This window comes from Condylura cristata, unplaced genomic scaffold (assembly GCF_000260355.1).
Source record: "Condylura cristata isolate star-nosed mole 26May11 unplaced genomic scaffold, ConCri1.0 scaffold00006, whole genome shotgun sequence".
Taxonomy (NCBI): domain Eukaryota; kingdom Metazoa; phylum Chordata; class Mammalia; order Eulipotyphla; family Talpidae; genus Condylura; species Condylura cristata.
In genome coordinates this window covers 14297500-14324060 of record NW_004567107.1, presented here as the reverse complement: position 1 = coordinate 14324060, position 26561 = coordinate 14297500, and the positions used below count along the sequence as shown (strand labels likewise).

The window sequence follows — 26561 nt, the reverse complement described above, 5'->3', positions numbered from 1 at the left end:
GGGCTGAGGCACCCTGGCAAGTGGGGAACACAGAGGTGTTGGCCCTTTTGAGCCCTACTGGTTGCTGTTTTGTGAGAGGCAGCAGTGCCGAGTCAGAAGGCCCGTGCCCCGCTCTGGCCCCTGGCGTACTGAGGTGGCTCTCTGTAACTTTGCCTTTTCTTTTTGTCAGGGTTGTTGCATATGAGTTTTAGCTACTTAAAACCACAGAGCCTCCCAATTCATAAAAAGAATTTAGTAATTAACTTTGCTCCTTTTCCCTGCTCCGACCAGGGGAACACCATCTGTGGTGGTTCAATCAATTTGTTATGAAATTTGTTACAGCCCATGAAAGTCACTTGTCATTTTTATTCAAAACCAGGTGGAAGAAGATGCAGTTTTCAAACCCTGGGTGATTACCTTAAGACCTTAATTGAGAAAAAAAAAAAAAAAAGAATTGATTTAACTAAAGAATTGATCCAGTTGTTCAACTTCTGTACTTTCCACAGCCAGTTTATTAAATTACATCTATTGAGTACATTAACCCATAAAATTTCCTTTCCAGAGGTGGGAGTTCTCTGGGCTTGGGGCGCATCCCCGCTAAGTATGTATCCAACAGCACATAGCAGCACACTGTTAATTTGGGGTTAGGACGTTTTAACATAAAACATAAAATCAATGAAAGCATGGGGGCACTCCCATCACTACAACACCATAAACACATTTGTTCCTTCTGCACATCCCTGAAACAAAAGGGGGAAAGTTACATATTTTAGTTAATTTATGAATTAAATCATTTCACTCAGACTAGCTGCTGTTTTTTTAGTTCAGTGTCGCGAGTCCCCTCCTAAGGTTGCACCTGGGGCTGGCTTCACTATGTGGCGTGGCTCTCAGTATGTAGGTGGTTACCCTGGGATGCCTAAGCAATAGCATCCATGGACGGGATGGGAGGGTTGCTGGACTTGGCATCAGGAGCTCAGAATTCTAGTCTTCACACTGCTACTGACTTGTCTGGCTTTGAGCCATTTATGTCATCTTTTGGAGTCTTGGTTTCTTCCTCCTCAAAATGATGTAACTTCAGTAGATAAACTCTGCAGAGCCCCTAATCTTACAGTTGTTCCTCTTGGCCCAAATCTCAGACACTGTCTGAACAAGTGGGAAATGACGGCCACTTGTAAACTGGACAACACTGTGCTCTGGACAAGGCTTGCGGGAAACAGTGTGTGAAAGTCAATAAAAAATGGTAACATATAGTCATAGAGTTGGAAAAGACTGCAGACATTTTCTAGTTCAATCCCTCCTCCCATTTCAATGGAGGAATGACTTCTATAAAACCCTTGAGATAAACTCTTTGCTTGAGTATTTACAAAGGACTGTGTAATCACTATCTGGAAATACTCTTATTTTGGGTGAGAAATTCAGAAGTGATTTTGTAAACACAATTCATTAGCTCAAGCTCTTTCTTCTAGGGAGATGTGGAAGTTGTCTCCTTTTCTGCATTACATGTATAGGTAGCTGATGATACTCCTCAGTCTTCTGCCAATTTCTCTACCAGTTATTGAAAGAGATACCATTTGTTAAGGGCAGAAGGCAATTGGATGAATTTAGGAAGAAAGTATCTTAGCTTTATAGACCTGCCATTAATTCCTTGTGTGGCCCTGAACATGTAACTTGTGTTTGGACGAGTATGGTATTCTTAAAATGGGAATGTAGACAAGTGGAGCAAATGTTTCTCAGTTCTTGGGAAGCTTTAAATATAGTTATCAGATGGGAGCAGGGCACAGATGTGACTGCTCTGACTCAGCACACTCTTCTCACCACAGGAGTAAAAGAATTCAGGAGTTAATAGTCCAGCTGCCAACATGATGCAATAGTTGCTAATAAGCAGAATAGCGATACACACTTAAAATAATGGCAAAACACTTCCAGGAGTCTGGATCCTAGTGGGGCAAGCAATCTGGACACAAGAGACTTTAGCGTGCATTTTGCAAGATGAAGACTATAAACAGTCCTGTCCTAAAGAACTAATCCCCAATGTCACAATCGTGGAGATATGATTGGGAAAGGACTTGGGAAAATACCTTGCAAGAGAATGTTGGTAGTGGACATGTTTCATGCACAGCGTAACTGTTTAAATTTTGATAATCCGTAGAGATTATTGACAAGCACAGAGATGGAATTTCCTCTGGGGTGACGTAGGTTAGAATGAAATGAAACAAAGGCCCTGGCATTCCCTGTTACAGAACTGAACCAGATACCTTCTGGGCATGAAAATGAACCTTTTCCCTTCCTGCCGTACCTTATTCAAACAAGCAGTTATGATAGTTTAAGCAAGCTGTTCCACCCAACAGAGTCAACCCACGCTAGGTCAATATGCTAGAGATCCCATGAATTTTGATCATGGTTCTTGTATTTGCTGAGGCATGCAGACTTTTATGGGTACTCCATAAAGTCCCCAAATTTTCAAGGTTGATGACCAAACTTGAGCCCTGTAGATAATAACCTCTCTCCAAATGTGATTTAAGTAATGGATTATGCCATAGAAAGTGATGTCTTTATTTTTTTCCCTTTTATTTATGGAAAACTGCCCTTGTGTAGCTATTTAAAAAGCCACTCAGAGTAAACACAAATCATTTTGTTAATGACCATCCTTACCCAGTGGCACCCATTTTCCTAGTGAGAAAATACACTTGTGCCAAAATTTAGTTAATTAGCTAATATAACCAAAATAAATGAAAGGATCTGCAGATAAGGGAGATGCTGAGCATTAGGAATGAACATATTTGACTAAAATATCTTTGTGTCTCCAGGGCAAGTAGGTACTCAAAAATGTGAAATTGGTTTAAATTCAGCCTTTCGAGAGAGAACAAACTGGTAAAGCACCCCCCCTCCCCAAATTATTTTTCAACACATGCCCTTTCCCCCCTTTTTGAATTCTTGACTACATCCCATTTACTCCTTCTAAAGGACCCTCATATGTTCTTAAAAGTATTCTTCCATCTTATTTTCAAGTCAAATACACTAGTGTTTGCCATGGACATAATGTCTAGGAAACAGAAGTTCTCATTGGAGTCCTACTTAGAATGATTGGCTGGGCCTTTCTGAAGAGTAAAAGTTATTCCATAGGCAATTTAGCAAGTTCACTAGTGCCAGCTTGAGCTTCGATATTTTCTTCAGTAAACAAGCTTATGACGGGAACAAACTAAACATGCAGTCGGGATTCTCCCAAAGTTTCTGGTCTTTTTAGGATATTAGGACATTCCTAGTTCTTGGATAAATGTCTTAGTTCACCAAATTCCCTTTGGGACAGTAACAGGTTTGAAGGCTCTGATGTAGGGTTCTTTTAAGTGGATGAATAGGTCACTCTGGCTGCTTCTGTACAACTCTTCTCCTGCACCTGAAGTTGCTTGGTGTTCCCATGCAGATACAGAGTGTACTGTCTTCTTAATGTGTTGTTAGTTCAGATGATGGAACCACAGTAGAGCATTCCTGATCTACCAATAGATACGGTTCTAAGAGTCAGGTGAGGGAACATTCTTGTATCAAGCTGGCTTTGTAGTTACTGAGAACCCTTTCCTTTCTGCTTACTGAAAAGAGTAATTCCTCCCCTGAGATGTCTTATCCCCAAGGCCATCTGTTGCCACCTACCTTCTTGGCTGACTGGGGCTCATCCTTCACTTCCTTTTAGAAGACTCTTCTGAATCAGGTGGAGGTGACACACCCTTCTCTGCACACTCCTGAGCCCTGCGCCACCCTTCCTGCTAGAAAACTGAAAATTTTATATTCATCCTAACTCAAAAAATATTGATCAATTCCTTCTACACCAAGTCATATTCCCAAGTATAAAAGTGATTTTAGCTTCAAGTTTATTTCAACCCATTTGTGAGAATTCCTTCAGTAGTGAACATTTATGGCAGAGGTCAGCATGCTGGCTGTCACTTCCCACATCACACAAAGACCCTCTTAGACCTCATAGAATACTTAAAGTCAACAAATCAGCCCATGAACTGATTCTCTCCTGAGAAACAAGTAAGTAAATGGCTTTCAGCTTTACAAACAAATCAATAGACACTTAGAAAGCAAAGCTCCCCCCATCCTCCCTTCCCTCCCTCACTCCCTTGACATACTAGTGCAGGAGAACCATCCTGTTAGAGGATATAAACCCACTGATACTTAGAAGGGACCTTCTCAATGTCATCCTCACCTTTAGGGAAGGCATCTTGGCTAGCTAGGCTAATAAGAGTATCCATCTTTGACTATTTTAAAAGAAAAATATCCACTTAACACTCTGCGCATAAAGTTGTGAGTCAAGTCTCTAAGCATATCTATTAACTGCTCCTACTTAGTCATTGACTTACTCCCCTCCCCCACCCCTAGGAGTAAGTCCCTCATCTCCTGGCATCAAACAAGTTTGTTATTTAGTTGGTCTGGTTAATTAGAATTCTGTCTTCAAGTTTCTCTAGTGAGCAAATCAGCTGGGTATATCACATAATCTGGAGAGCTCTAGAAATCTTCAGCAACATTAGATGATAATATGTTTTAGGACTTGCAGTCATACCTTGGGCTGCATTCAGTGATAATTGTCTGGGAGATATCAGTGGTTTTCATAGAAACTTTGGGTAAAGTCCATTTTGTTCCTCATTGTATCTTCTGGGTTAAGGTAGTACCCGGGACATGATAGGTGCTCATGAATACTGTGCCAGTAAATGTAATTTTTCTTTTGTATATTTGATGCACATATGGAACTTGTGGTGTATATAAAAAATAAATGTAGTTTTTCTTATTTGCCAAAGCATGGCAAGAAAATCAGTTTCTTTTTTGAGAATGTTTATAAAAGATACCATTCTTCCTTTTTTTTTTTAAAGGTAAGGCAATAAAGAATGCTCTCTTCTGTAGGCTTATTAATAAGCCATATAAAATGTGAACTTTGGGGCCCTAAATTTCATAAGGAACAAATAATTGCACATGAATGTAGAAAATTAGAACTTGGACACAGTGGAGCTTCACACAAAAAAGTCCTCTTTTGCCCCTATAGCAAGAAGGCTCCAAAGAAGGTTTTATCTTCTTTTGTGTAATCCACGAGAGAGATGTCACTGACATTCACTGTCAGCTTGTCCCCTTCTTGCAAGGAAAACATGGCTCCCAGGTAGATGGGTTGGAACCAGCTGCTGCCTATTTCACACATTGACTTGGTCCCCATCAAAAGCTGGGTGGGCTCCGTGTAGCTGTCTGTTAACTTGGTGATGATGACGATGATGGAGTCTGGCTTGTTCAGTTGATTCTTTTGGCCGATCTTACAGTTGGATGTGGTTCCTCGGAATGTGACCTGTGAGTAAACAAAGTAGTCTCCTGGCTCTGGGATCACCAGGAATCGATTGGTGTAGTTCATTCTGTTCTTGGTGAAGGCCAAGCCAAGTTCATGTTCCCAGTGAAGAACTTGAAACTGATTTTTCATGGATTGGGTGGGAGTTGGTTTCAAAACTGCAAAGACAAGAGAGAGATTTAATTGGCTTGTGTTGGAACCTGTGAACTTTGCTAATACATTTTTGAAGAGTACTGCGACTGAACAAAACCAGTGACTAACAGATGCCTTGTGGAGGATAATTGGACGGAGGGTGTGTGAGTGGATATGTACCTATGCTCGGAGAGTAGAATCTCAAGCAGGTGACCTGGGGAGAATTACTTTGCCTCTCTGAGACTGACAATTTTTATTTGACAATTTTGACTTTTATCTGCATCCTGTGATCCAGAAAACAGTAAAGGTTAAGAAGTCTCCTCTTGTATATTTCTGAAAATGGTTTCCTGGCAAGAGCCACTCTTTCCCAAATGACTTAGATAAGACTGGTGGATGTCCTCCTTGTTTATAACAGAGAAGCTCCCCTCCATCTTCTCGTTCTTTGCTTCATAACTGATTTGCTTAACTGTTTTATCCCCACTGATCCTTCAGAATAAAACCAGCCTCTAGTCAAGCTTCTTTCCTTCCAGATGCTTGAGCTTTAGCCAGCCCCCTGCCTATGATCATAGTCTTTCCTGAGAATAGGCTAGAATCAGGGTACAGCATTTTCTGATCCCATCTTCCCAGCCTTTCTCTCCACCACAGGCTTTGCTTACTCCTTCTGTAAAAGAAAAAACCCTTTCCGGTGGGCATGCTCTGCTGGGGGGTGGCATGGTGATTCCCACCTGAGAAGGTGAGAACCTTCTCCCCTTAATCATATGTAGTCCTGGAAGCCACTGTCACCACAATAATGATTAAAAAGTAAGTATAGAAAAAAAAAACAACAAAATCAGTGAAAACCCTTTTAGCCTAACTCTTGAGACACTTGTGGACGTTACAGTCAGGCCTTTCTCAGTGCTGCAATAGTTCCTCCCGTCCCCCATTGCTCCACTGCACAAAGTTTCTCCTGTATGAGCCATGATTGTTTATTTTTTAAGTTTTTTTTTTAAAGATTTATTTATTTGTGCATACAGAACTGGGGTAGAGGCCAGAGGCTCAGGGGCAGTGAAAGGCTTCACCAGAGACAGAGTGGGGAACAGAACAGGCAGATCGACGAAGTACACTGCTGAGGGGAGTAGTGGACGGGTCAGGAGAGGTCTGCCACACCATGTGGTCTCCTCCCGGGCAGGCGGGAATCGAACTCATACAGAAGCGTCTTTAGCTTCTCAGTGCTGTGCTTTAACCCGCTGCACCACCAGGGAGGGCCTATTTTTTAAGTTTTTAAGAACTGGGATATAGATGAAGGGGGTGTGTGTGTGGGGGGGCGGGGGCGGGGAGGGAGGTGTGGTGAGAGGATTCACCAGAGACAAAGTGAGGAGCAGAACAGCAAAGTCACTGAAATACACTGCTCAGGGGAGCAGTGGGCCAGATGGGAGAAGTCTACTGCACCATGTGGGTCAGTTCCCTGGCTGGGAAATGAACTCAGGCCTTAATGGTGATAGTGCTGAGATGTAAATTGAGGTCAACCAGGGAAGCCCTGATGTAGCTTTTCATATAGGATAACAAAAAGAAAAAGGAGATGATAATGCCCATAAAAATCATCACAGAAGATGTGTAAGGTCCCTAGTTGTAAGGCATAGCTCTGTTCCATTTGTTTTTGTTAGCCTTGTTGTTTCAGAGCAAAGCAAAAACCAACTCTTCTACAAAGAGGACATTTCAGAGAGAGTTAGATGTTGCGGTTACTCTTTCCAACCCTGTGCTCCAAAGCTCTGGGCTAGTTAGGTTCATTTGCATCCCTGCATTCCTGACTCTGTAACATGGTAAGTCATTAATTGACCACATAAGTTCCTTCTCCTGTCGAGTCTCAGTTTCCTGTGATCTGGAGATAAAGCTTCCTCATAGTCTGCTCTGAGGGCCAAGTGAAGGGAAGAGACACGGACCTTTATTTTTTAATCACAATGACCATATACAGTCAGTACTTAATACATAGGTATTAGGTTAGCATCTTTAATTTTGACAGATTACAAAAATAAGCCTTTGTTTTTGTTGTTTACAAGTGTATGTTACGAAGAATATATGAGTGGACATTGTTATGAATTATGTCTGTAGCAGAAATAAGTGGATAAAATCAAAACATTGATTCAAACCACAATTTCAAATAAGATAATCTGTGGTAGAAGTAATACTTTTCCAGAAAAACAAAAACATTTTTCATTTTCTATGACTGCTTCTGAAATTCAAACAAGTACTAATATGTACTGACAGCCATGCTTTGGGATAGCTTATGTTTAAAGGTGTATTTAGCAATTTCACCCTGGTGGTCAACCAGAAACCTGTTTTTCTGGAATTTTCTAAAGCATCTTTCCCATTACTGACTGGACTATGTTTTTTTGTTTTGTTTTGTTTTTTTAATATGTTTAGAATGTGTGTAATTCTTCCGACCCTGTACTAAATAGTTTCTAGAGAATTCTGTCGGTACTTGCCAAGTCTGTGAAAATTTTTATTAGTTGTCCCTTATATCTCTGCTTCTTGTTTGTGATTGATGTAGTAGATTAAAAAAAGAATTCCTCTCAGATGATGCAAAAGCAAAAACCATTTAGACTGGAGGCAAAGGAAGATCTGTTAAATTGCTCTGTAATTAGTTGTGTCAACACTGCAGCAAGTAGGAGTTTGGGTAGGAAGTTGATGTCATGGAGCCAGTACAGTGCTGAGAGCCAAACTTGAGTCTCAGCTCTTCCTTGTTACGTGTCTTGGGACAAGTGAATATAGTTTTTAGAACCGTCATTTCCTTGTCTCTTTGGGCTAATATGCAAATTACATGAGCTCATAGAATGTAAAATGCCTCCTGCTGGCTGGAACTCAGTAGAACTTGTATTACGTTTCTACCCATCTTATTTCATGGGATGATGGGTGATAGCTCCACACTCAATTTCTAGGATTTTGTTGCTTAGATTATTTAGTCCTTCCCATTCTTACAGACAAGTGCTAAGTGATGGAGACTTTATCTCTCTGGTCTCAGTCTTCATTCAGGACTAACCACAAAGAGTCCCTCCTTGTCTATTGTCAAGACAGATGTTTCTGGTGACAAAATTATCCCCGAGTGATGGAAATTTTCTTATTGTTCAGGAGAGTATGCTTGCTTTCTATTCTAGTGCTTCACTGGTGTTTTCACACCTACTGTTTTACTCTTTTCTCTGGAGTCTTAGGTATTCTAAATGTGGGATGTGGAGATTTTGGTGCTAGACTTGGAAAACTGACCAGCTAGTGACATAAGAATCTCCTATCAATCTCTTCACATCAGTGAAGATTGTTTGGAAATTCCTACCTGAATGTGAATGTCCAATACTTCATCTTGCATAGGCCACAGAGAGTCTCAGTAAATTGAAAACTAAGGGGATATTTTATTTTATTTTTTTATCAGAGTCATGATTATTTGAGTCTGAGGAAAGTCAATGTTTTTCTCTGAAATAAATTCTCATTTTAGCATGTAAGTTGTAGGTATGTATCATGGAAAATCAACTTTTGTATATACTACTACATCAAAGATGACCACTTAAATTCCAGTTGTATCCTTTGTCTAACTTATAATTGTCCCCTTAGTCCTGATCTGTCCATTCCTCTTCTCCCATCCTTGCTGGTAAACACTAGTTAGTTTCATAGTCCAAAAGTTTATTTTTGTTTTATTTAGTCGACAGTGTTCGTTTTGTCTGTATATCACATATGAGTGAAAACACATAGTATTTATCTCTGTCTGGCAGAAAGCCATTTCGGAATGACTAAGTATGTGAATGAAGGAAACAAAAGAGAAAAGAAGGGAGTGGATAGATCTGAAAGAAAATGCCCAAGAGGCAATAGCTTTTGGAGCAGTCTAGGGAGGAAGACATCTGAAAACCCTAGGCCTCAAGGAGAAGCCTGTTACCAAGGAGTGTACTTTCTAGTTTGAAGCTACTTGAATGAGTTTTGGCAAACACTTTGAAAGAAATCAGAGGCCTGTGACCCATAGTTTCTTTGAAAACATGCTGGGGGAAATTACCTGTCAGGTGTGCCCTTGGCTTTTCTCTAACTGTAGGAGGTACATCTGTAAGGGAAGGAGAAAAACACTTTGAGTCAGAGGATGACCGTAGTGAAAGCCGAGTTGCTTGGTGCTTGGAACTTGAGAGAAACAGCTTCAGACAGTTCTACTCTGTGTGGTGGTTTTGACTGATTATTTTACAGGGACAGATGAGCCCAAGGAGAAAGAATCTTAACCACAGGTGAATTTTGCTTCAAAACTTTGGGCAAATTATCTAGCCTCTGAGACTCTGTTTCCCTATCCCTGTGGAGGAAATACCAATTCCTAGCATGGAGAGATTGCTCAGAATGTCTTGTTGCACATAGGCAGTGCTTGGTAAAGCCCACCTAGCCTAGTCCTTCCCTGCTGCTGCTTCTGTGGGAGCTAATTTGCCTTTGCCCTTCCTCATAGTCACTGAGGTATCTGCATGGTAGAACTGAGGACAGAATGGAAGTCACTCTGTAAAGATCTCTTTTCTGCTTTTGGCCTCTGATTTCTTACCAGCTCTCCAGAAGATACCAGAATACCCTTTTGGACCTTAGAGATGATCTGTTAGTCAAGTGTGTTCTGACAACAGCAATACGTGCGTACTTGTGATGTGCTAACCTTTATTCTAATACTTCTATAGCACTAACTAATTTAATTCAACACTGACTGTTGGAGGCAGACACTATTATAACCACTTTTACAAGTGAGTAAATTGCTGTAGAATGTCAACTCGGTAAACTGGGTGCTTGGCTGCAGCTCCATTTTGCTTTCTCACTGGCTGGGAAGAAGATTCATTGCTCTGGGTTTGCATTTCCTGCATACCAGGACTTCTAGCTAAGTCCACGAGAAAAGGAAGCCATCAATGTAAATACACTTACAAGCTTTTTGTGGCGAAGGTCCAAGTTCTTGTTCTCTTGGAATCTATTGGGAAAGAAAGACACTGTTCAGACCACCTGTTGCCCTTTGGACCCCAGCACCCACATAGCACTGATATGACTAAGAGGGTGTTGCTGCCTAGCCTGGGTACGCTGAGATGAAGGAAATAGGAATGAGGAAACTTGGGTTGATGGGAATCTTGCACCCCGATCTCCTCTTTCTTCCTCCAACACCCCCAGTAGATTTTATCTCTCTCTGCTTGTCTTTGAATCTCAACTTCAAAGTTCAAACTTCTTTCCTGAGGCTTTTCCTGCTCTACTTTATGGCACTTTGACAGCTTGTCATTGCTTCTATTATTTGAACAAATACTGGCATTTTGTTTTATTTTTCTTTTTCCACCACAGTTTAAACATTGGAACTATTCTAAGAAATGATACAGGAAAAGCAATAATGGCTACATTTTTTTCTTATCAGGCTCAACAAAAGGTTCTTGTAGCTGGACCGCCCATGAGGACTTTTTCACACTTCTGGGCTCCTTTGTGAGCAAGTTGAGGGGCCACCTCGAAGTAGGAGAGTAGCTGCTTTTGGATGCAGGCGGACTTGAGTTTTACTCCTAGTCTGTCATTCATGATTTGATCAAGACACTTTTTCTGAGTTTTGGTGTTCTGTTTTTGATAGGGGAGGAATAACACACCCAGCACTGGGAAGCTCCAGGCTCGAGGCGAGGAGCCAGTCATGCCGTGCATGGATCCGTGCAAAGACTGCATGGAGAAGGAAGGAACCACTGCTCATCTGTCTGAATAGAAAGCTCAAGGGCAACACAAACATCCCTCATCCAAACTGAGGGATGAAATCACCATCTCACACTTGACATTTCCAGAACACCTTTTTGGATAAGATTTGGACTCCACTCAGAATTTTCTTACTTGATTCTTTGATTCTTACCATTACACACTCCCCATGACCAGTATTCTCATGTCACTGTGACACTTGTTCAGGTTGCTATCTTGAATCCTGGTGTCTGAGTGTGTGTGACTGTACATGAGTGGTTGTGAGTAATGACTTGTGTCTCTGTGTGAATATGGGAGAAGGCCGCTCCATTCCAGGAGAGAATTTGTTATGCAACCCTCGCTCTCTGTATGGAGGTGTGTTATGTGGGCTTGTATGGGTCTGTGGGCAGTTCTGTGCCACAGTGACCTTGTTGGGGCCCAGATTGCAGGCGCTGTTTACTCTCAGGCCATGCTGCCTGATTGCTGCCAGAGCTTGCTTTTCAGTGATTGACTTCATTGTCTCTCCAACTTTCTTTTCCCTTGCTTCCTGATTCTGTTAATGTCACCTACTGCTTCCTCCCAGTTTCCAGCCCTGAAATTTTCTTCCCTGTTTCACAAACCCAACCTGTCATATCCATCTTGTAGCTTTTCCCACTGTGTCTGCATGCTAGGCTCCTGCCTGCTAATGGTCTCCTTTCACTTGGCTTTTCCTTTACTCTCCTACCTAGCCACCTCTTAATGGCCTTTTTTCAAGCACTGCATAGTTGAGGCACAATTCTCAAAACTCTCAATGACTCTTCATGGCCTTCAAGACACAGGGCAAAATATTTTCCTTGGCATTCAAAGTACCAACTTGTCATTCCAAACTATTCCTCTTCAGTTTCTCTATGTGCCAGCCATATGAGGCAATGACAGTGAATAACTCAAGGGATGTGGAGAATGCGGTATTGTAGCTGCTGCTTTTGGAATAAGTAGTGACACTAAACCCAACCCATGTACTACCTCCATCAGTGACCCTCTCAGGCAGATGCTATTTATGTCCTCAGGGGAAACTGGGCTGTTGAGTAACTTACCCATTTTCCTATACCTGGAAAGTGGAGGGGTCACACCAATTGACACCAGGCCCCTGAGCCCTAAATCATAACACCCCACAGCTTCTAGAAGGATAAGGGTCATGATTCCTCACACAGAGGAGGAAGTGCAGACTTCAGAAAATAGGGGCCTGGTCCAGAAGTAGGGGCCAGGAAGCATTCAGGGAAATGGCTTCTGAACAGAGCCTTACACGTCCTGTAAGAATTAGGTGACAAAAGGCAAGCATCATTCCGAGTGTATATAAGAATAGGGAAGCCCAACAGAGCGTGCGAGCAGCCAACACTCTGCCAAGATTTCTAAGTGGATACATTAGGTAGTTTAGCACAGAGCTGAAAACCGAAGCCCTGTCAACATGACTACTTGTCTGGTATCTGTAATTCTCATGAGCTTTGGGCATGGAGAAGCTGCCCAAAATGAGCTTATTTTGTAAGTTGCTTCCTGCCTTGCTATTGACAGACATGCTAAAAACACAGATCCCTTGGCAGAAACCTGGAGGTGGGCTTCTCAAAGAGAATTGGGGGGATTTTGGCTGCAGCCTCTCGACTATCCTTGTTGGCCTTTTGCTTCATGTAGTTCCTGCTGAGAATTCCTTTGGCAATTCCTGCTTAATTTTGGCTCAGCAGACACACAGCCGAGAGTTTGGAGCAATCCTTTGGCTCAGAGTTCCGTTGTCATATTGCACTTGTGTGATCATGTTGCCGTGGCTTTGCAGGGGGTTCTGCCATTTGGGCATGCCTTTTATTTTCCTAAATGGATAGATTTTAGTGGCCCAGAATGCCACTGAACATCTGGAGACTGATAGTGCTAGTTGGCTGGCAGGTGTTCACAGCCACAATATTCCAAGACATCAGCTGGGATTCTGTCTTCAAAAACAACATCTAAAGGCATCATCCCATTGTTGCTTCTCTTTGGTTTTCTATCATGGGAGAAAGACTATTGCAATAGGAAACAGGCATGAATACAGAGTTTTGAAAGGATAAAACATGGGTCTCTCTGGTGGCTCAGGAGTTAAGTCTCAATGCTGTCAAGCTATGATTAGCCGCTGGGGCACGAGTTTGATCCCCGGCCAGGGAGGTGACCCACACGGTGCAGCAGACCTCTCCTGTCTCGCCCACTGCTTCCCTCAGCAGTGTACTTAATCTGTCTGTTCTGTTCCCCACTTTGTCTCTGGTGAATCCTGTCACCCTCCCCTGCATCTCTGGCCTATACCTCAGCTCTTGTATGCATAAGCAAATTTTTTTTTTTTTAAAAGAAAGAAATATTTAGGGTAAGATTTATACATCTGAACTGGCATACTGCCTACTCTCAAAACAGTTGCTGCCAGTACCAGGTCAATATGTTGTCATATTGCCCTCCAGCCTCTCCATGGCTTCTGGATTATTCTGAGGCCACCAAGGAAATAGCAATTCCTGAGGGATATTGATCACTGCAACATTAACTTTAAAATCTGAAAGTGATGGAGGTCTCATAACACTCCTCTAGAAGAATATGAGTCCCCCCCCCGACTTAAAAAAAATACATTTATCCATGCATACAGAACTGGGGTATAGGCCAGAGGTGCAGGGGCTGTGAGAGGAGAGAGTGGGGAGCAGAACAGGCAGATCCCTGGCTGGGATCGAACTTGCGCCAAAGCAGTTGCAATAGCTTTACAGTGTGCTTTAACCTATTGTGCCACTAGGGAGGTCCTGAGTTTTCCCCCTTTTAATACCATCTCAAAACATTCGCAGAGAATCTGGGTCTCATTTTATTTCCCTCTGAGCATACCACTCTTGGGGGTGATATTTTTGTACTTGAGGCTTTTTTCTCTCAAGTAGAAACCGAGCTGTAGAAATTGAGCTAGACACCAAGTAGCAAGGACCTGGTTTGTCTCACTGTTATATTTTCTTATGCTCAGACTGTGCCTCACACTTCTGTTGAATAATACAGTTAGCAAAATACTCCAATTCTCAGGCACCAGCAAGAAGGGCAGAAAAGAAAGCAAAGGCTGAGTAAAGGTCAAAATGCAGACTTTTGCCCAAGTTTTGCAATTCAAAGAAATTGGAAGAGAGATCTGTTTATTTTAGAATGCATGCAGTTTTGAGTTTTGTTTAAGTCAAAAAGATTTAATTTACACAGAGGTGGGTAGGCCTATGCTTCGTGTTGGAGCCTCTCAAGGTTTTCATCAGACTATGCTTGGAGCTTAGTCATGGCTCTAGAAATGTTTGTGGAAAGTTGCAGGCACAGTCAGGAGTCAGAGACTGAAGAGGCAGGTCTCTAGACCATGGGCATATGCTCGTGGAAGCCTGCCTCCCCCTCTCTTAGTTTCTGTAGGTCAAGAAATTCTCACTCACATTAGATTTTTTACTCCCTTGTTACTGTGGGGGAGGAGGTGGCTTAGTTGGGGGTATGTTGGTTAGTTAGTGAACCCTGTCTCAAACTCACCATGATCGCTTAGGCATTTTTGGAATCACTCGAAGCAGGGAAGAGAGAAGGATGGTGGGCACGAGCAGAGTATCTAGCTGAGGGCTCATGGAGGCCAGGTCTCAGATTGGGCATTTGTGTACGATCCTCATATCTCTCCTCACTGCTCTTAACAGGAGTGGTCAGCACTGGCTTTCCATGGCCATTGTAAGTCAAGGTCAAGCAGTAAATGCAGGGGCTGGCATCTGAATCTTTAGGTCAGTACAGATCCTGGCACTAGTCAGGAGCCTCGTAAACACTAGCTGAGTTCACAGTGTACAATCAAGCCAGAACCAAGATGGGTTTTGAGATTCTCTTGTTGGCCCTTCTCCAGAAAAATACTCAAGAGTGTATTTTAAACTAATGACCCATTTAGCCTTTCTCCCCTTTCCCTAGTCACTGTCTAGCCTATTCCCAAACAGGAAGAGATACTCATTTCTTGCTATCATAAATGCTGCAATTGGAAAAGCACAAGTGTTATGTGAGCCATGACCTCCTCCAAGCACTTCTAAGAGAAATACAGACATTCGCCCCTTGCCTTAGCCTTACTCTTCCTGTTTGGAGTTGCACAAGGATAAATCCAGACCTGGAAGTATTTTACCGTGGGGCCATTTCATTCGTCATCCTCCACAGCGTTTCAGACAGAGCTTTACATGGCACATTTGGAGCAGTGCCTGGACAGTGGTCTCTGAAGCCCAGCACAGGTGGAGAACCAACTTCTGGAATTTCCTAGTGGCCTGACTTTGACACATCAGCTGAACTTGATCAGACTCAGTGTCTTCATTAAAAACAAAACAGTGGTTGCTGTTGGGTATCTTCCCTTTGGTCACTTTAGTGGTAACCAGAAGCCACCATGCTTCTTTAAACAATCAGTGGTGGGTGTGGACCCTTCGGGAGCTCTGGACAGCTTCCTCTCCCTCTCAACAGGACCGGCTTCTGCCTTCCACACTTTGCTCCTCGTTTTCTGCCTTTTTAGACTCCAAATGGGTTGCAGGACCCCAATCTTAAAACCTAAGCTTGCGAAGGACACCAGGCTGGAGGATGAGCTACAAAGATGTTGTGCAGTTGCAGCTGGTCGTGTGTGGTCTGTCAGCATTTGGGGCGTGGGAGGTCTTAGCAGGCCAGTGAATGAATGAATGAATGAATGAATGAATGAATGAATAGGGCCTGGAGTCAGCCGTTGCAAACTGCAGCAGGTTTTTGGGATTCATACACAGTTCTCGGCCTTCTGATACTTGGCACTTCTGCAGTTCACCTCCCCAGTGTCTGGGTTTGCCACCCTTTGCCCACAGCCTGTCCTTTGCAGTGAGTTGGGCTTCTCAACACGGTGACTACAGCAGGGGCCACTAAGTGCTCAAGAGTTTTACAATTTACAAACCACATTTAGCTCAGCTATTCATTTCTTCTAGACAGCACCGAAAGTGGCTTATCATTATCGTCCTCATTCCAACAGAGAAAACAACTGGCGTGATATTGAAGAGCTTACCCAAGGTGGAATGAGTGGGGCAAGAATGTCTGTTGAGCATCTGTTTTATGGCAGTGGTAGTTTTCTTTGCAGAATTCTCAGCACAGCACTGTGAAGAAAGTATGATAATCTCCCCATTTTACAGGGGGAGATCAGGTGTCTTGTACATTCTTTCCTTCCCGTCTCCAGCCAGTAAGTAAGTGTGTGGTGAATGCTTCTCTGGGCCAGGTACAGCCAGTGCTCAGATGCTGGGGGACTCACTCACTATGTGTAAACTCTGGGTAGCCCAGGAGGTGAGTAACCTGTGGGGTGTAGTTGGAGGCAACTAGCCTCGTGATAAGAAGGAGCATAAATGTTGGAGCTGAATCCAGATATCATACTCTAAACTTTGGGCTCGTGGCTTAACTTTTCTAAGTCTCAGTTTCATCATCTTTGAAGTGAAACTCACAGAACTTTACTCGTTACATGATTTCAAAGATAATTGGATTAACAGGTTATGTATCCAGTAATAATGGCAAACACGTATGCATGTTTATGTTTCAGACAGTACTCTTTATATGTAAAAGAACTTTATAGGCATGATTTCATCGACTTCTCAAAACTTGAAATATGACAGAACTTCAGACAACGTGTTGTTCTAGGTCACAGCTGTGATGTGGTGGAGCTGTGGCTTTCCCTCAAGTCTGAAGCCTGAGCTGGCATCACAGTGAGGTCTTGTTGCTCTAGATGGAACCCATGGGGACTCGGGGATAAGGTTAGGCTGGGGGAAGGGAGTGGAGAATAAAGGCCCAGGTATTTTGTAGATCTTTCCTGGAAAGGGTGGAAATGTGTTTGGAAGCAACAGGATTAATGTCTGCAGATGATTCTGGAAGTAGGACCAGAGAGGGTGGGATGGAGATGGGGCAGTGGCATGACCCTGGGAGACAAATGCTTCCTGTGACATCCCTGGCGTTTTACTGCATGGGGGCTGAGGGTCCCTTCTGTGTCTAGCATTGGGCAGAGCCAGTGCCGTCTGGAAGCCTGGAGTAGATTCTGCAGGAACGGAGCCTAGGGAAGATGGAGGCTGGTCCTCCAGGACACCTGTGGGCCGGGGGGCTTTGGACACAGCTGAGGGCAGTGGAAACCACTCAGAACATCCACTAAGAACAACCACACTAAAGTGCAACTGAGTACAGAATGGGTTGGAGAATGGGTTGGGTAGGGGGTGGAGCAAGACTGGGATAGAGAAGGAGGAACAGAGATTGCTCCTATAGACACCACGAAAAATCCTCCAGAACCAAAACCTGCTCTCTGGCCTTGCTGATGGCAGGTTTCAAAGCACATGGGGAAGTTTCTTCTATGATGTAATTTCCATGAGCAGGGAGGTTCCCAGCAATAATCGCTACCATTTACTAAGCCCCATCAGCTGCCAGATACTTCAAACACTTTATTTCTAAATATCCCATCTAATGCATAAGAAGCTGAGGCTTGGGGACATTAGGTAACACGACTAAGATGTGTCTGGCCCAGAATTAAGACTGAAATTGAATTTTGACCCATATTTTTTCGGATAAATTTCTACCCAACATACTGCAGTAATCTAAAGATCCTAAAACATTTTGCTAGTTTTGTACTTGTACAAATAACTTAAATTTTGTACAATGGGTAACTTTAAAATGGTCACCTGGTTCCATACAGTTAATTAGTGCTGCATATAGTTACTAGTGTCTTTTAAGTCTTCCTGAGATAGTCTGTGCATTTATAGACACATTCATAAACATGAACATACACTATTTTTATGTGCTGTCATGCAGTTGGCTTTTTCCCCCTAGTCATGCAGCTTAGAGAAATACCCCATCCTTATATATTTAGAAACCCCTCTCTCTCTTAAAAAGAAAAAAAAAAAAAAGGTAATCGCAGTGTTGCTGCACAGAAGCTCCATGGTGTATTTCACTGATGCTATTCTTGTTGACCCTCCACTTAAAGACAGTTAGCCTGAAATTTCAAATCTAATTGTGATTTCTGCTCTGGAACTTTCCTTGTACTAACTCTGTCATCCTTAAAATCCCCCTGGAAAAGGAGTAAGGAATACAGTTTAATTTTTATAGTTTTAAAAACTATTTTTGTTGTTTCTTAATGAGCAACAGTAACATTGCCAGTTGCTGTTGGTTTTGTCTGACTGGGGGACCCAGCAGAAATAGGGTTGGTCCCTATTTCTGAGAAGAGGAGGGTCAGCAACTGTGGAAATAGAATCCACTTTGGGCTCTGCCCCGTCATGCTCTGTGGTGTCCTTCCCATTTCTGAATCGCTGTTTCCTCACCTATTAAGTGAGGAGGCTGGACTAGACCAAAGTCTGACAAATTTTTCCTGTGAAGGGCCAGATTTGTTAACCACAACCACTTTGTAAACCATGTAGTCTTTGGCACAGCTACTCGGTTACATTGAAGCGTGACAGCAGCCATAGTGTCAGTGAATGGATGCTGTTGTATGCCAATAAAACTTTATTTGTAAGAACAGGCACTGGGTGTAATTTCACCTGAAGGTCAAAGTTACACGTTCCTTGGCTAGGGACATTTCTCTTAATTTCTGTAACTCTGTGAGGAGCTTTCCTCATCTACTTAGGGGAGAGAAGGGACACATACCCAATTAGTTTGCTAGATGCTCACTCGGGCTTCATAAAGATGCCTTGGATGCCTCACGGCACTTCAGTTGGATAGGTGCTGTGGGAAAACTGAATCTCAGGGAGGTTCTGAACTTTGTTCGCTACTAGTCTCTTTGAGGTTTGAACCTCTTTTAAGTCCCAACTCCTCTGTGTTAGATGAGAAAAGATTCTTAGTGATGCCAACTTAGTGATAATAACTTGTGGTTATTATCAGGTGGATACAGGAAGTCTCTTAGAGCAGATCTGGCAGGCTGCACAGCTAGGTAAATACCAGAAGCAAGAGCGCCTGTGGCACCCCAGGGAACAGAGGGTGCAATGGGGGCAGGAGTGAGGAGGGAGGTTGGTACAGGTTTTCAAAGAATCACACTGGCTCTTTGTGGAGTGTCAGGCTCACTGCTCTTACAGAATATCTGGTTTCACATGATATTCCTGTTCCTGCCTTCACTTACCCACAAAAAAGGACAGATGGAAAATGCTTTCCATGATCACAAAACTTGATTGTGGGTGTTGAGGTGACACCAGTTACCAGGTGAGGTTGGAATGCACTATATGTGACAGGTGCCTCTAGCCTGGGGACTAGTTCCTGCTTATTTGGAGAGCATGCATGTAAAGGGTTGCACCTGCTGGGTGCTGAAAGGGTAAGATCCCTTTGCGCCTTTGCCGTCTCTTGGCAGATTGCACATCACACCCTGACTTAACGTGTATTTGAATAAACTGTTCTTCCTCTACTTCCTTGGGGAAAGGGTTTCTGGGTTACATTTCACCAACAGGAGCATGCTCTGCACCTCTCTAATCTGCGCTTACTGGCCTCTGGCCTAGGAGTCTTGGATGGGTGATTCTGAGCATGAAATGGGATTTGCCTTGAGGCTTCTCCCTGGGAGGCTGGCAGTGAGACTCTGGTGGTAGAGAGACTGATGGGCTGTACCTGCTTGCTTTCATGATGCTGTTGGTGACTTTCTTGGGTCACTAGAGTGTTCCCTGGACACTGCCAGCAAGAGCTGGGATCAGGGAGCCAGAGGCCCCATTTCCAGCCTTCGGCTGGAGGATGGTCAGTATCTTAGCTATTTTATCACCAACAGCCTGTGATTATCTGACGGGCTTCTGTCTGCCCATTACCAGTTGTGGCCCTGAATTTGGGTACAGCCTTCTGGCCCTGATAGCTCCCTTCCCACCTCTGGGAGGCCTGTCTGAACCATTCCTAGCTCCAGGTTTGGCTAGAAGGACTTCCACAATTGCATGGCACCTTTGCTGAAATAGCCTAATTCTTTAACATCTTGTCATCAGACTTGGAGCTTCCCGAAACCACGATCAGGTTTTCTTGGTAGAGCCTGGTGCCTGGCACAGCGTGGGGCCATTCCACAGTGGCCGTGGCCCTCCTGTGTGCTCAGGCAGACTGCTCCTGCACCTGTGAGTGCTCTCAAAGTACTCATCCTGACCGTCTTTTTGGGGTAGAAAGTTGAAGTGAAGCTACGTCCCCATTTTCCACATTGGCAGAAGTGGCCGACCTGAGATTCAGTCTCGGGTTGTCTAAGAGCTTTCACCTTTCACTGCTGCATGAACCTCTGCTCGGTGCCTGGCTTCCCTCCTTAAGTCCCATTTTCTGTCTCCTTTGAGTTGGTTTTTCTACACTAGCCCCACCAGGTCCATTGTCAGCCCTCCTCAGCCCTGAAAGGACCGAGGGAGGGGCGAAACAGAGTGGCTCAGTTTTCCCTCCCCCTTCCTGCTGTTCTGGCTCAGACCCTTCCTCTACTCAGTCCTCAGCTCCTCAGGGCTTCCCCTTGAGTGTCTTTAAACCCTTCCCTCCATCTGCCCCTTCAGACAAGGAGCAGGGACTGGCTTTTCTCTGGTGCTGACTCTAAGATGCTTTTAGACCTTAGGGTTCCCATCTTTTCTGATGACCTTCGCAACTTTAAACTTTTTTAACCTTGCTTCCCTGACAGACCAGCTGTTTCCTTTCAGGATCCTAATTGCTCCTCATGCCCCAGGCTTTTCTTTATCTTCTGACACACCAAGAGTCACATCCTGATCAGACCATAGCTCCAAATGCCTGCACATGTGTCCTCTCTGGGGAGACAGATTTAGCTCTAACAGAATGTAGCCTGGTCTGCTCTTGCGTGCCTACAACACTCCGCACTTTTCCTCACAGGCTTTCCTGTCTATGGACAGCTGGTATCAGACTCCTGATGGCGTCAGTGGCTCCTCTGGGCCAGGCTATTATACTTGGTGATTGTCTAGATATGCAAAGGCTTTCTCTGGCTTCTGCTGATGTAGAGTGTTTCAAGCTCTGTTTTTGGCTGGGGAGTGTTTCCCTGCAGAACACAGAGACCTGAAGCCACTCCAGGTCTCTTTCCAAACAGCCCTCTCCTCTGGGTGGAGAGGGACAGCATCCCGAGTATGACCGGAGGCTGTGAGTTCGCCTGTGGCAGAAAAAGCCCTGCGGGGGCCCGAGGTCACAGCCTGCCCTGTCCACTGCCTGCCCTGTCCACTTCTCTAACACGAGCATTTCCAGCTGGCTGCAGTTGTTCCTTTTCCTGAATGAGAACATGTGTCTACAGATGCCGCTGCCTAATCACGGCTGGCTGTTGAGCCTGCTGGGCTGGTGTGCAGTACACACTTGTCTGCACTAAGTGGCCAGCTTCGCCTAGAAGCCAGGTTTCCCGTTAAACCAGTAAAGTGCCTGCTTGCTCCTTGGTAATTTAATACTTTGGACCAAAGTTAAATGAGTCATCACAGATTGTGCAGGCACTTTTTTTTTTAAAGAGCATTATTCGAATGACACATTCTTTAGGCGTTAAGATATATTTTTGATGTTTTTAGTCTAGAATTGTGTATTTTCCCCTTGTCATTCGTATCTCCGTGCTTTTTCTCCCTAGACTTCCTTAAGCTCCTCATCCCCTTACCCCAAGTAAGACCTAGAAATCAGACAAGAGATTCTTGGGCTTTGATAAAGAGTATTTCTAGATACCAGAAAAGTTCATGCAATACATTATAGCACATCCATATACTAACTAATATAAGATATAAAATCAGGATTTAATAGAAGACTCAAAACATAATTTCATCTTATTAAAAATATACATACCCTGAAATAAATGTTCACAGTGCCACCTCTATAAGACTGTCTTTTTTTCCCCTTAGCTGTGTTTTGCAAAATTTTTCCCAGTGACCATGTATTATGTAATATAACAAGATTTTTTGAAAGAAAATAAAACCCAGCCCTCCCTGGTGGTGCAGGGGCTTAAAGCACAGTCCTATGAAGCTATTGCAGCCACTGCAACATGAGTTTGATCCCCCACCAGGGAGCTGACCCACATGGCGCAGCAGACCTCTCCTGACCCACCCACTGCTCCCCTCAGCAGTGTATTTCAGTCAGTCTTCCTGTTCTGCGCCCCACTCTTTCTCAGGTGATCCTCTCCCGTGCCCCCCCCCCACCCCATGTACCTCTGGCCTGTATCCCAGTCCTCTATGTATAAATAAATAAATCCTAAAAAAAAAAAAAAACCCACCAATGGCTGCTATCATCAGGGTTTTATAAAAAAAAATTAATGTTTCCAAACTACTAGTATTACACAATTATAATTATCTAAAAAATGTGGCTTGATTATGGTCCCATATAAACATACAAAAGGACAATTAATATTCCCTGGATTTACTGAGAATAAAGACCGCAGTGGGCTGGTCCATCCCTTACATGCTGTATTTCCTCTGCATGCTGCAGTAAGTGCCATGTGACGGGGCACAGAGCTCAGTCTGGAGCAGCAGTGGGGTGCAGGTGCCCACAGGGGTCTGCTGGTCCCAGGGTCAGCATGGAGTTGTGCTTACCTGGGACACACAGGCCTCTCCTGGGGCCTGGAGCTGGCCAACAAGCAGGTAGGCGGTGAGTCCTGCCAGGATGGGGAGCAACACCAGGCAGCAGGTGAGAGCGCAGCACACGCTGGTCCTGGCTGTGGGCCAGACTCTGGGCTTGGGCCTGCGCCTGTGGCTGCCGTCCTCAGGCAACATTTCCATGCTGGCTGTTTCCCCAGAGCTCAGCCCCACATTCTCTGCCATACTCCTGCTGGTCCTGGGGATGGCTCTGGTGCTGGGCAGAGAGACCCCCCATTAAATAGAAGCCCAGCGCTCATAGTGGGTGAATCAGTCATTGCCTACTCCTCCCCCTAGTCGCTCCTTGCTCCCTCCACAACATGCTGCGCTCCACCCCAATAGGGAATGCACCGCCCACAACAGAAACCGAGTTTGGTTTAAGAAAAAAAAAAAAAAGAAGAAGAAGAAAGCTTTCCCAAGCATATTTATGTACAGTGTGCTCATGTGCTGCTTCCTTCGTTTACAGAAGGAAGTTAGGAAAGCCCCTGGAGGAGGAGAGAGTCCCTCAAGTCAGGGGGCAGGCACAGTAACGCATACCTGACGTGTACCTGCTCCTTGCAGGTTCCTTCCAGGCCGCCAGGTGTGCCAGTATGGGCAGTATGCTGCTTTTGGAAGTGAAAGTGAGGGATGGGGAGGTGTGTGTGTGGTTTGTAGATTGGGAAATGAAAATTGAAAGCATGCAAAATCTTGGGGAAACGTGTCATGGTTTGTGGGTCCTCACCCAAGTGCTTATAACTGCAAGGCACAACTCAGTCTCAGAGCAAGAGCAGCAATGGCTGGGTTTTTGCATGAAGGCAATTAGGGAAAGACAAAAGTTTCTAAGATTCCAAATGGCCAAAGACTGTGCCACAGTGTCCAGAAGTATAATCCAAAAGCTGCTTGTGCAAGATGGCGTTGTCCTTCTAAAGAGAGTCTAGGGTTGGTGACACAATGCTAAGTTGTAGACCAGGATCCAACTCCTGGTGGCAGTGGAGGTGGTCACGTGCGTTCTGCTGAGGCAGCAGCACAGCAGTCAGCAGCAGCAGTCGAAAGGCTCGGCTGTGCCTGGCTGTGCCAGGCTGTGCCAGTGCAGTACAGTACAGCAGGAGGCGTGCTGCTCTTGCCAGAGCCAGGAGCCGCATTAGCCAAGATCTGAAGGATGGGGAGCAGGGTAGCTCTCAACAGGTGTTTGGGCAGGGCAGGCTGTGTGGCCAGTGCTGGTCAGCAGGGGGCGATGTGCACAGCCAGGCAACAGGGTGGTACAACTTTTTTTTTTTAAAGATTTATTTATGTATGTACACAAGAGGTGGGGTATAGGCCAGAGATGGGGATGGGGAGGTAAAAGGTCCCAGAGACCCAGAGTAGGGAGCAGCACAGGCGGAGCTGCTGAAACACACTGCTGAGGGAGCAGCTGGCAAGACTGGAGAGGTCTGCTGCGCCTTGTGGGTCAGCTCCTGGATCAGGATTGAACTTGTGCTGCAGTGGTGGCGAATAGCTTCATAGTGCTGAGACTTTACACCTTGCACAATTCTTTAGCAATAGGCGCAGTCCAGAGCCAGACAGGTCTTTAGCAGCAGGGCGGGGGTGGGGAGGTGCTGTTTGAAGTGGAAATGGCAAGCAGGGGTCTTGGTGAATGAGAATGTCCGAAATCCCACTTACATCCCTTTAGGGGTGCACATCTTTCAAACCTGAATGAGCTATTTCAGAACTTGATCAGTGTTAGTGTGAGCTTAAACCTGATTGCTCTGTTTTTAAAGCCCTGCAAGTCTCAAAACCTGAATGGTGCCATCTTTGAACGTCAGTGGTGCCTTGTTTAAACCCCACCAGCATCTCCACTTTGACTTGTGTTCGACAGCAGTCTTACTCTGCGCGCTGCTGCTGAGGTGAAGAGGGAGTGGGAGGAGGGGCCGCAAGCAGGGAGGGCTGCAGCAGGGGCTGGAGATGCGCCTCTTACAAAATCGGGTTTACAGCACTGCCTTTCAGAGCACTGCCAGACCCTCTGGGAGCCTCCTGGGGTCTCATTCCCATGGCGCCAGTGCTGAGAGGTGAAAGCACTTGAGCCAGATCATCCAGGGACTAGGAGAGAGGAGTAGGATGATGATCTCGTTATAAATCATCTTTGGGGGCTCTTGCCTCTGTAGCACAGTCACCTTTGAGAGCAAAATATACTTCTAGTCCGAATTGAGAAATTGTCTGAGTAACAAATGTAATATAATGGCAGGTAACCGTCTGAGGTAGCAGGACATTGACTTCTGTCTGGCTAATTAAAAATAAATTGAGCACCACACGGCTTCTGCTACCTGATTAGCTAAAACTGCATTGAACACCCGTGATTGACTTTGCCCACAGCAGGGTGTGTATGGGAACCACACATGTAACAGAGGCCAACATTTATTACATACTTCCTTTGTTCTAAATCACTGTTTGAAGTGAGTTAACTCTCAGTGAACTTACTCCATCCTGAGGTAACCTTTTGCAGTAGTGGTGTTATTCCCACGTGACAGATAAGGACATTGAAGCATAGGAAGAAAGTGGTAAGACCAGACCTGGGAGGCAGGCGGGCTGTCGCCGCAGCCTCCGCAGCACCACGCTGTGCTTATGTGGCCTTTCCTCATTTCCTCATGTTGGGGCCTAATGCTTGAAGTGCCCCCCCCAGCCCCCGCTTTGTGTATCTTTCTCCTCCCACCTGAATTCTTTGTGCATTTTCTTCTTCAAGGTCACTGAGTCAATGTCCCACTCTGTTCTGCTTCCACAGCTTTTCCCTGAGTCTTTTATGTCCTGATCAATCTTTTTACTTCCTGCATCTCAGTTGTTTTCCTACATAAAACTTATTTGTCTTTATTTATCTATGTCTTTATTCATTCATTTATTCATTTAGTTACTTAATTTTTGCATGTAGAAGTCAATGCCCTGCTGTCTGGGGTGTAGGCCAAAGCTGTGGGTGAGGGTGGGGGAAAATAGGATTCACCAGAGACAGAGTGGGGAGCAGAACAGGCAGATCAACAAAGTATACTGCCACTAGAACATGGAGATCTTTTCTTCCTAATAGATAGAATTCAAAAATGCCATGATAAAGAAATTCAAAGAAGTGGAAGAAAAATGCAGAAAATCTGACAAAGAATATACAAGAAACTAATGTCTGAGAAATAAAATTAATAAACAGAAGGTATATTACTATTAAATTTAAATACTAATATTGATAATAACCATTCAATAATCATTAAATTATTAATTATTAAACTTCACTGTTTAGTTCGAGCCTGAGGGGAAGGAACCGCACTGTCTGTCGTCTTCCCTGGAGGCTGTAACCCGGCCCCTCCAGCACTTCTGCATGGAGCCCTTCAGTCAGGCACACACTAAGCAGCACTGCCCCTCCACACCACGAGTCATGGGAGCGTGGAGTAGGTTTGAGCTGCAGTGTTGGCCTCAGTTGCTGTCTCCAGGTGCTGACAGCAGTGCCACCACTTTCGGTCGTGAGTTGACTTTCTGCAGCGGCTCTTCTGTTGCATATGGGGTTGGTCTCTGATGAACAGGAGGTGCTTGAGTCTTGCCCTGAGTCATAAGATTTGAGTTCAGTGCCCCTCTGGATTACCTTAGATCATTCTTCTGGGAGAAAATCAGGGAACCTCCTCCGATGTCATCTTCCTCCTCGTCCCCCTAACCTAAATCCTTTTTTATTTTAAAGATTTATTTATGCATAAAAGAACTGGGATGTAGGCCAGAGGTACAGAGATTAAGAGGACTCACCAGAGACAGAGTGGGGAGAAGAACAGGCAGATCTGCTGAAGTACATTGCTGAGGGGAGCAGTGGGCGGGTCAGGAGAGGTCTGCTGTGGGTCTTCCCCAATTGGGGATTGAACTCCGGCCACAGTGTCTGTCAATAGCTTGATGGTGCTGAGACTTCAACCCCTGCGTCACCAGGGAGGCCTCCCCTAACTTAATCTTCACTAATGCATAGTTCAAACATATGACCACAATAGGCAGGT

The 26561-nt window shown here is 44.5% G+C and overlaps 1 protein-coding gene across 1 annotated transcript; it reads right to left on the bottom strand.

The window, feature by feature from the left end:
* Positions 1-484: 484 nt before the first annotated feature.
* Positions 485-22897, bottom strand: TNFSF15 (tumor necrosis factor (ligand) superfamily, member 15). Its single transcript, XM_004677401.2, has 4 exons — positions 22555-22897; positions 10328-10370; positions 9444-9488; positions 485-5457 (listed from the first exon to the last, which is right to left on the bottom strand). Exons 1-4 carry the CDS (start codon positions 22780-22782, stop codon positions 5006-5008), a joined length of 768 nt encoding a protein of 255 aa, XP_004677458.1. The 5' UTR covers positions 22783-22897; the 3' UTR covers positions 485-5005.
* Positions 22898-26561: the final 3664 nt, after the last annotated feature.